Source organism: Python bivittatus, unplaced genomic scaffold (assembly GCF_059951505.1).
Source record: "Python bivittatus isolate LINGU-HERP-01145 unplaced genomic scaffold, Pbiv_v1 ctg000500_np1212, whole genome shotgun sequence".
NCBI lineage: Eukaryota > Metazoa > Chordata > Lepidosauria > Squamata > Pythonidae > Python > Python bivittatus.
This window is the reverse complement of record NW_028277079.1, coordinates 1,731,494-1,741,832: the sequence shown is the minus strand read 5'-3', so window position 1 is coordinate 1,741,832 and position 10,339 is coordinate 1,731,494. Positions and strand designations below refer to the sequence as shown.

Below are 10,339 nucleotides of genomic sequence, written 5' to 3'. Positions count from 1 at the left end.
TGCAAGCCACGGGATTCCCCGTGACCCCCTCAGGAAGCAAAAGTTGGACTCCGAAGGCAGGAGAGGAAGAGCAGGGACGCTTTCGAACTTTGCTGTTGGGGAAGATGCCCGAGGAGACCGTGGACAGCCGAGAAAACCAGGTGTGGATCATCAAACAGATCAACCCAGAATTATGGGGCGCGAGCGATGAGGCGCAAACTGTCCGACTTCAGGCACATGATGCGCAGGCCCAGCAGTTCTCTGGAGGAGGCTCTGGTGCTGGGAGAGGCGGAAGGAAAGAGGCGAAGAGGACGACCAGCAGGCAGTGGGTGGGCTCCATGACAGGGGCGATGGGGGCACCGTCAGAAGGCCTGGAAGACCAGGGTTGGGACAGGTCATCATGGAGGGAATCTCTGTGTGGTCGCCAAGAGTTTATAATGACTTGATGACACACGATCGGTCAATCAAAAGTCTTGCCTGGCTGTGGTGGGGTCTCGTTTTCGCGTTAGGGTTTAAGGGAGGGAGTCCCCTTTGGGGCTTTATTTGCAGCCCCCAAGGGGGCCCTGGAAAGTGTCAGGAAGACTCTGGGCACATGCAGAGCCCTTTCCCACAACCTCACTGAGAAGCAGGAGCTGCTGGTTGTGGTTCATCTAAGGACGCGACCCTGGAAGTTATTCCCCACACCTGGGTGGGATGCTTTGCACAAGGCTCCCGAGCATATACAGAGTGCCTGCCCCACTGAAAACACAACTTGCCCTTTGGACCAGCCAATGGCTCACCCCAAAACCTGCTCCCCCGTCAGCTCTGCATTCAGCGAATGGTAACGTCCTGAAAGGTGCCCCTGGGCATGTGCAGGAGGATTTTCATATAGTAACAAGGGCCTGTAAATAGTCCATCCTTTGGAGCACTTGATCTGGAAGACGTAAAGTGGGGCAGCTGTAAGTTGAGGCGCCAGTCGTTCTGAGATTTGTTCAGAAAACATCCATAGGCCTGATTCTCTCAAGTGGGTTGGCACAAGAAAAGGACTCTGTTCATACAACTCAGGATCGTCAATCGCGTCTGTCTAGCTCATTGTGTTGTGTGAACACGAAGAGTGGCTGGGGTTCCTGCCAATCAGAGCTCCCTCAGCTCCAGGCTCTTATAGGCGGGGGGTTGAAGGGGGGCCCTTGAGCAGAAATCCTAGACCCCAGATTCACAGGGGCCCCGAGTCCTTGGCCACGCTCCGCAGGGCGGCCACAGGCTCTGGCCAGCCTCGGCCAGAATCCGCCCTGGGTCCACCCTTTGTCTGCCTTGGGCCACACGGGATGCACTCTGTCCTTGCACAGAGGCACCCCATCTATCTATCTATCTATCTATCTATCTATCTATCTATCTATCTATCTATCTATCTATATAGCCACCCATCTCGCACACGGTGACTATGGGCGGCGTACAGCAATGAAAAAAAAGAAAACATAAAAACAACTGGATATAAAAGACTGTAAAAACACACAACACAGCAGGGGACAAAGTTAGTAAGGGAGCCATCGCAAAAACTCCCCGGTCCCCTGGCAGCCCCAGGCCTGATCCCATAGCCAGGTCTGGAGGGACTTGCGAATGTCCAGAAGGTCCCTTCCGCAGGAGATGCTGATTCCTGGCAAGGGTGGGTTGCTGAACTTTCTGCGCCTGCCGGTCCAGTCCAGCCTGCCCTTGTCCACAGCGCTCCGCCCCTTCCCTGGCAGATTCTCAGGGCCGGCCACAAGCAGGCGCGCTGGAGCCCTTTCCGAGCCCACCCAGGGTTTCCTCCCTTTGCGCCAGTGTTGTTCTGCTTGGCCACTTTAAGAGGCGTGGACTTCAACTCCCAGCATTCTTTGAGCAACACTGCTTTAAATCTTCTTTGCGATTAACAGCTGGATGGGGGAGCGCAAGGGAATCTCAGGCTAGACCGGGAAGTGGAGGAGCATCCCAGAAGGCAATTGCAAAATGGATCCGAAGAGGGGCCAAAGAAAGCGGCAGAGCCGTGTTCCTAAAGGCCCTAAGAGGCAAACCTCATTCAGGTTTGTGTCTTTACCTTTCGTGCAGGACCCATGGGGGCGCTTAGCCCCCCTTGGCTAGCTTTGAAAAAGCTAAGCAGGATGTGGCCTGGTTAATTCTTGGGTGGGAGGCCACCAGGAGATCCTGATTTGTACCTCAGAAAGGGTTGGGAAGCCCCAGAAAGCGACCAGCTTGCTCCTTTTGTCTGCGGGACCGGGTGAGTCTGTTTCTCTGTTGAGGTTTTGCTGAAATAAAATTCCCAAAATCGTGTCCAGGTGTTTTCCGTACAGTATATTCCGGGCAGCAAAGCCGCTTTTGCACGAAACGCGCGCTTGAGAAGCTGGCTGAGACCATCTTGTTTCCCGGGTACGCATCAGAGTCTTCCTTTGCAGTTATCCTTCAAATACATATTTCAGCGTCGGATATCTGTCCTCAGTAAAGCCTCAGGTCCTTTAAAATGTGTGGACTTCAAGTCCCAGAATTTTTTCAGGACAAAACCCTCTATTTCTTAACAAATGAAAAACAGGAGAAGAGGGACACGGTTTTCAGGTTTGGCGAGTGTCTTGAATATCTGGCGGATAATTTTGATTTCGCGGACCGCTGGGAGGGTTCTGGGGCCCCGGGGCCCTCGGACCACACTAAGGGACGCTGCACCGCACCGACCAGCTCACTGGCTTTGATTACGGGGGCCTGACAAGCAGCCCCCTCGGACTTCAGGAGGAGCCGCGCCTGCCCCGGGGAAACGCGCGCCCGCCTCAGCGCCGCTCTGCTGCCGCGCTGCTTGGCCAGCCCCGGCCACGTGACCGTCATGGGCGATTCCCCGCGCTCTCTCCCGCCTCCGCCTTCCCCGCGCCCAATCGGCTGGCGGCGGGGCCCGCCGGGCGAGCGGCGATTGGCTGCGCTGGAGGCGAGGCAGAAGTTTGAAACCGCCAACGGCCGTTGGCGCCGAGGGAAGGCGGAGGGGGCGACTCGGAGGCCCGCCGGCTGGCCGGCGCTCCCTCGTCCCCCCTCGAGACGGGCCCCACGGGACAGGACGGGACGGGACGGGGAGTGGGGCGCATTCTCCTCACGGCCCGTGGCTCCCTCGGCTCCCCTCCCGCCGGCAAAGTGGCAGGCGCTTCCGCTGGCCAGCTGAGGGGGGCGGGGGGATTCACCGGGGCTGTCGTGGGGGGGCAAATGGCGGAAGCCTGTCTTAGAGGGGGGAAGGGGGGAGGTGCATGACGCTCCCTGCCAGCTCCCCACAAGCAAAGTCGATGGTCAACTCGCGCTCGCCAGGCCCCACAAGGCACCGGGGCCACGCCGAGGGCACCGGGCAGGCCACCGGCCAGACCTAGCGGGATGGGCAGGGACCGCCGGGGAGAGGCGCTCCCGCCAGCGACCTGGCTGCCCGCAGTCGGCCTTGAGGCGACAACCAGCACCCTTCCACGCCTGAAAGTGGCCGAGGTGCAGAAGCCCTGCCTGAAAGAGATGAGCTGAAAAGAAGAAGAGGAGGTTCCGCTGACCCAGACATCTCCCCTTAAGAAGCAGAAATCAGTGCAGAGACACCAGACGGGGCAGATACCTGGGAACTGCAAACTGAGCAGGAGCCAGCCGTGTGCTGTGGCTGCAAAACTGGCAAATGCAATTTTAGGCTGCATCCACAGAAGCGCATGTTTCCCCGTTGTGGGCATCCAGTAATAATCCCACTTAATGCTGGTTGGGCCACATCCCACCTTAAGAATAAAGGGCAAAAAGAAATTTGGAAGAAGTCAGCGGTCTTAGTGCAAAGGGGGTCAGAGAGTTGAGACGGGGTGATAGGATCTTCACCCCCTTTTTTACATGTGTTGCCATTGCCATCTTGACCTTTTTGACCCCTCCCCTACGGATACCGCTGGAAGGTACTTAGGGGAGGGCAGAAGACGTGGGGGGGCGGTATGGACAAGCCTTGTTCTCTCTCCTCCCGTAATCCAGCGCACAGATTTAAGCTACAGGAAGGCAGAATCTGAGCAACTCCTGGAGGGCGAGACCAAGGAAAAGATGGGCTCCCTTCACGGGACGCGTTCAGGCGGTCGACGGACGGCCATTTCTTGGGGATGCTTTAATGAGGCTCCCTGCCCAGAGCAGAGGATGGACTCGGGGATCAAACCTTGTCTTTAAAGGAAATCAGGTAGCTGCAACTCATCCTATTGATTTCTGGTCCTGGTTTCCGTGGCTGTGCTTCCTTTTCTGTGCCCGAACCCACCAGCGACCACATCTCCTCTAGTTTATTCTCCAGGCTGGTGTCCTCCAAATCTCTTGAGCTACAAGTCCGATCAACTCCTAGCTAGCAGGCCCAAGAGATTGTGGGCACTCAAGGCCACCCTCGGAGAGCACCTAGTTGGTGAAGGCATACACAGATACTGGCTCCTGCTCCAGCTGGTCCTTCTCAGAGATGCCTCCAAACCGCCACCTTCTCCCCTTGCCTTCTTCTCCTGCTGCCCACATCCCCCAAACGCAAGGGGCTTTGGGCCTTCTTCTATCATCCAAGCTGCCGACGCCCCATGCAGACCTTCTCCCTGCCTTTGCTCCCCTGCCCAACTCATGGCCCTGGCTCTCGGGAGACTCCACCATCACTCGGGTGATCATTATCTCCGTCTTGGGCTGGGCTACCTACATCTTCCTTGCTCTCCCCACCCGCAAGGTTTCTAAGCCAGGAATCTACAGCGCCTTGCCAGCTTTTGAGCCACCCAAGAGGGCCGCTCCAATGATCTTGCCGATCATCTGGACAGGCTTTGCTCCTTCTTGCTGCTGCTCTTGGGGTCTTCAGAAGATCAAGCAAGAGTGACTGAAGCAGCACACAGCTTCGGCCAGGGGGCTCGAGTGATGCCCTTCCAGGCCTAGGAGGAGCTCAGGCAAGCAGAGGGAATGTCAGCCTTCCCAGGTAGACCAGACAGGAACCACGACCAGATCAGCTAATTCTACTTTATTGTAAGGCTACATTAACAGAATCTTGCAAGTCTGGAAGTACAGTTCTCTTGCTGTCTCATTTACAGCCTGGTAAGTGAGGGAGGTTCCTTTCTTTCTCAGCCTCTTATGTAGCTGTGGGCTATGCCCCCTATTATCCGATCGTTTGGTAGGCAGCATCTCTTCCTCTGCCTCCCAAGGTCATTCCCACATAGCATTACAGGGAAGGGCAGGAGGGAGCAGTGATCAGGGGCTCGGCTGGCTGGGCTATCTGGCTTTCGTGTGGCCGCTAGAGGGGGAGCCCCCCTGTTCAGTTGCAAGGTGCTCGCTTGGTGATGAAGGGGAGATGCCGGTTGGACTGGGGATCGACGGCACTGTTTTTCTGCTCTGCCTTCTGGCCCGCCTTGTCCTCGTCCTCGTCCTCATCCTCGCTGCCCTCTGAGTCACTCCGCGCATCCTTTTCCAGCTGCAAGAGACAAACAGAGCTGTGGTCTCCCTCCGATCTTGTTTGGCTAGGATCGGTTCTCTTCACCCCACATGCCAAGCCAGGTCAGTTATGAACTTCATTGCTGTATTCCCACAGTGTGCGGGGCTGAATTAATGTCACTTGTGGTCAGCTTTATTTCTCATTGTGTTTGGATGGCAAAATTGGGTTGTGAAGACAAGAAGAAATTATTTGATTCAGCAATGCAGGTCAAGCAGGTTGTGGAAAACGTTTGGCAGAATGTTGCCTCCTTTCCAACACCACTCGCATGTGGGTGGGTGCTGCCACGTGTGGCCTCCTCAGACATCTCGCAGGGACAGTGATAGGGGTATCCAGCCTCCTGTTGCTTCCTCAGGGCCCAAACGGGGGTGGGAGGGGTGGGGGAGCTGACCTGGGTCTCCCAAGCTCATGGGGCAGCCAAACAGATGCCTGTCCTGGACGGGAGGGCCATCCGCGCTGAAAGGTGCCATCCTTGGACAGCCCCAGGTACACTGAACACCAGCCTTGTACAAGCATCACCAGCCTTGCACAAGCATCAGGACGGATGATCGACAGCACAGGAACCCCCCACTGAATTTCCCTCTCCCATCCCCCCTCTTAACTGACTGCATGATCAGCATCTGGACAGCGGGCATTTTGCAGAGCAGAGCAGAGCAAATCTCTGCCCCGCAGAGCTTACAATCTACAGTTCAGACTGGGAGAAATGAGAGGTGACAAGGAGGAGAGGCACGTGAGGCCGGGCAGAGCGAGGATCTGCAGAACCAAAGAATCGGGCATCCAGCGCGACAGCGGAGAGGAACTGAAAGTGCAGCAGGGTAAAAGGAAAGCAATTTCTGGTCTCCCACCTCCCCAAGTGCCCAATTTCTGCCCTTACCTTGCCATGGATCAGGAAGCCATAAACCATGCCAATGATCAGGCAGGACCAGAAGAGATCAAGGAGCTGCAGGATTATCAGAAGGGCGTTGAAGAAGTAGTAGCCGAAAAAAGGCTGGAAGAGCTCCGTGAAATAGTAACACGTGTTGTAGAGAATCCTTGGGGGGATTGCAAAAAGGAGGAGGAAAAGGGTTACGCTTGTAATGCTGCTCAGCACTTTTTAAGGCTGGGATAATCAATCGGGTCAGGAATTCTGGCAGGGCGGTATGTATTAGGGCTTCAAAAATGAGAATTGATGATCTGAATGGCTTCAGTCAATATTAATGTTGAAATAACTTAATGGAGAATAATAGATAATAGATTGGGACCAGCAACTGGGTCGTTAAGCAAAGAAATCGCTAAGTGAACCTGCCATGTGCTTAAGATCTTCCTTCAACTTTCCTTCGCTTTACAAACCCACGAAAGTCATCAAGGTGAGGACAGGTGGCAAAGTAACTTTTTCATCACCATCGTAACAGTGAACGGTTGTGAAACAAGGCAGTTGCTAAACGAGACATTCTGTGGCCGTTTAGTCCCTCAGTCCCCCTCCCTCCCTGAACCCTCAACTTTTATTTCCCGAAAATTATCACTGCTACTCCTGCAACCTGAGGAGTTTTCCTGGCCTTGATGTCACCTCCCACTTCTGGTGGTTTGATGGGCTACATGGAGGTTCAAACTGCTACTTGTAGAGAGCAATGACAAGCTGAGGTGTCCCAAGGTGTGTGGGGGTGTCAAAAAAGTCAAGATGGCGCTGCAACTGTGCCATCAAACCCCGCCCCCCTTTCTGCATGCATTCCCGAAACGTACTTGAATGGAAAAATCACCAGGCAAGTGAACAGGAATACTGCTGTGAATATGAAAAAGAGGGTGTTGCAAGTCTTCTGCCACTTCAGGTAGTTAAACATCTTCGCGAACTGGGGAAAAAGAGAAAGAAAGAAGCAGAAATTGTTGAGCGGCTGAGGTTCCTATTGTGAAAGGACTTGACTTTCAGGATTCAGGGGTCAATTTTCTCTATGTTTAGACTGCAGCGCCCATCTTCTCTCTCCCACGAAGGATGCTGGGAATTGTAGTTTGGGGAATATGTAAATGCCCAAGAGAAACATGGCCATAGGTTAGCTTACAAGCCTGTCTTAGTCTCCAGCAGCTCAAACCTGTTCCAAACCTCCGGTGCTGAATGGAGAACAAGTGCAAAGTCATTGTTTCAGACTGAAAACTGGGCATCTGAAATATGAAACAATTCCAGCTTGAATCGCTTTGCATGCTGATGCTATCTCTGAATTGTTTAGGCATTTGTTTCTCTTCCTTCAAACAAGCCTTTCAAATTGGGACTACAGCACCCATAATTTAGCCTGTCCCAACACACCTGGAGAGCTGCAGGAAGGCTGGTATAAATTCCTTTCTAGATTTATTTCCTCTTTCCAAAGGAAAATGAAAGTTTTTTTCAAAAAGAGAGGAAGGAGAATAATCTCTTCTTCCTCCTTCGCGAAGAGTATTCCTGAGCATTAACTTACATGCATGAAAAGAGCTGGAACATCATGTAGAATCATTACAACTGAACCAATACGGATATAATTGGCGTAGTATGAGAAGCTGATGAGGAGGACAGTGGCTGCATGGTGGACAATTTGCTCACGAAGGTCCTGCAGTGAGAGGATTGAACTGATGGATTTTGCGGCTGCTCCGTGGGGGCCAGACACCCCCGTTTATTTTATTTTATTTTATTTTATTTTATTTTATTTTATTTTATTTATTTATTAAATTTTTCAACCGCCCATCTCCCCCCAATGGGGGAACTCTGGGCAATTCACAACAAACATTAAAAACATAAAATATATAAATATTTTATTTATATATTTTATGTTTTAAACCTTCATTAAAAACATTAGTAAAAAGAAGAAGGAGAGACCAAGAAATAGGGAAGGGGTTTAGAGAGGAATGTTTTGCATCTGCAGATGCACCCAGCTAGTGCCCTCGTTTTTCACTTTTTCTCTTCATTTGATTGATACTGCAGTTTTAAAATTAGCCGCCCAGAGTCTCCTTGGCAAGATGGGCAGCCACTGAAATCGACTGAAAGGCACAAATGCTGGTTGTGGGCCAAAAGGAGGAACCGTGTTCCCTCCTGGATCCAAATGGGGCTTCCTGACCAGCCGGACCGATCTCTTCCGCCAGAGACCACTCACCGTCCGTTTCACTTGAAAAGGCAGCATGACGACCAAGGAGCAGTAGAAGGAGAACTGCATGAGGTAGTAGCCACAGATGCTGGCCTGGAGAGGCTGCAACGCACAAGGGGACGGGTGGAAGGAAGAAAAACGGCGTCATGCAATCCCAGCTCTCAGCTTCCCAAGCTAAGATAAAGCAGGCCTGGCTGGGGAATTCTGGGAGTTGAAGTCCACATACCTTAAAGGTGCCAGGTGTCAGAACCTGCATCAATCAAATGTCAATTTATAAAGCTGTAGCAGTTAATGGGTGTTTGCTTGATTTGATTCTGCCATTTGTATCTGGGGGGGGTGGTAGTTTATAGTTGTGTTTGGGTTATTGCTATGAGGTGGAGAGGTGCTCACACTGATATGGGAATTTACAGCAAGACCTGAATGCAGACAAAACCGGTGGTAGTCTGAAGGCTGGGAGGAACTGTGTTATCAATGGGAGGAATGCACAAGGCCACCATTCTGTGAGAAAGGGTTTTGGCGCCAGTGTAGTAAAGGGGGGGGGGGGAATAAGTAGAGGGAACTTTACACAGGCTTTAGTTTTAGCAATGCTTTGCTTCAAGCTGCATGTACCAACCAATAAAGGAGCATTTATCTGAACCAGGCCTGGTTTTATGAGAATTCTTCTAAATTGGGGTTTGGACTTTGTGGATTTGACATTTTTGCTAAAACTCCTTGATACTGGATTTTACCCGAGAGAGTAACTCTACAAGGAAACTCCAGCAACCGACAATGGCCTCAGAGGAACTACAGAAAAGTTCGCCTGAGTTACCAGCCAAGGAGGAGAGAGACATACTGCAAATGGAGGCAGATCTTACCAGATTGGACCTTGGAGCAGCTGGGGGAGACGGCTGGACAAGCTCCCCGCAGATAGTGGTCGAGGAGATGCATATTCCCCCCCAACCCATAGAAGTGCAATTTGTGGTCAAACCGAAAGACCCATCAAGGCGCCTGGCACACCGCTGGGGCCCACCGAGCGATTTGAACCTTTGGGATGTATCCGAAGGTTTCCCACCAGAGGTGCCAACACGTCCACAATGGGCAAGAGCCATGGGGGCAGTGACCGGATGTACAGCACCATGGGATGAGGGGCGACGAGCGCGGGAGCTGGAAGGCGAAGTACACGCCTTGAAGGAGCTTTTAAAACTTTGCGATCAGCAGGAGGCAATGGGCAACCTGGAGCCTTCGGCTCTGCCTCCCGCACAACCTTCCAGACCCAGACAGGGGTTTGCGCAGCTCACCCAACCCTCCCCGACAGCACCGATGAAGCCACCAACCCTTCCCCCTCCTCCACCTCCGGACCAGCAACCAGCAAGGCAAGGTTGGCGAGCCCCGTACGGCTGCGAGGAGAGGGGCCCCCACCCGGGCACCGGGGAGCTGGTCTACAAATTCCAGCAGCCCAGGAACCAGCAGCTCAACGGCCCTATCGGGAGGAGGGGAACCTATTGAAACGATGGGGTCTAGAGGATAAGTGCAGCGGAGACCCAGCCCAGCTGCCTGCTTTCCTGAATCAGGTGAGAATCTGCATGGGTACATGCGGACACTTTTTCGCAAGCGATGCCTGGAGGGTGCTGTCCGTATCCCGCTTCCTAGTAGGCGTCGTGGCTGAGTGGGTGAACGACCTGAATGAAGCAGAGGCAATCGGGGGCTAAAGCAAGGGGCTCGCTCCGTAACCGAGTACTCGCTGGAGTTCAAACGCTTAGCTGCAAAGCTCCCTGACTGGCCAGAAGGGTTCCTCGTGCGTTGTTCCAAGAGGGGCTGAATCAAAAGCTATTTGAGATGGCAGTGGTTCGAGGTTGCCCAGAAACCTTGGCGGGGTGGA

At 53.2% G+C, this 10,339-nt stretch overlaps 1 protein-coding gene across 10 annotated transcripts in view; it reads right to left on the bottom strand.

The window, feature by feature from the left end:
* Nucleotides 1-4,918: 4,918 nt before the first annotated feature.
* Nucleotides 4,919-10,339, bottom strand: part of LOC103060356 (ceramide synthase 2-like) — a 35,388-nt gene continuing 29,967 nt past the window's right edge. For 8 of the 10 annotated variants that reach the window (XM_088147435.1, XM_088147433.1, XM_088147430.1 and 5 more), the window contains 6 exons: nucleotides 8,708-8,731; nucleotides 8,491-8,583; nucleotides 7,822-7,950; nucleotides 7,118-7,224; nucleotides 6,273-6,429; nucleotides 4,919-5,380 (listed from right to left, as the gene is read on the bottom strand). In XM_088147435.1, coding sequence (XP_088003561.1) covers nucleotides 5,225-5,380; nucleotides 6,273-6,429; nucleotides 7,118-7,224; nucleotides 7,822-7,950; nucleotides 8,491-8,583; nucleotides 8,708-8,731 — 666 coding nt within the window. In that variant the 3' untranslated portion in view covers nucleotides 4,919-5,224. The remainder of the gene's footprint in view (nucleotides 5,381-6,272; nucleotides 6,430-7,117; nucleotides 7,225-7,821; nucleotides 7,951-8,490; nucleotides 8,584-8,707; nucleotides 8,732-10,339) is intronic. The other 2 variants (XM_088147432.1, XM_088147436.1) reach the window with 2 other exon arrangements.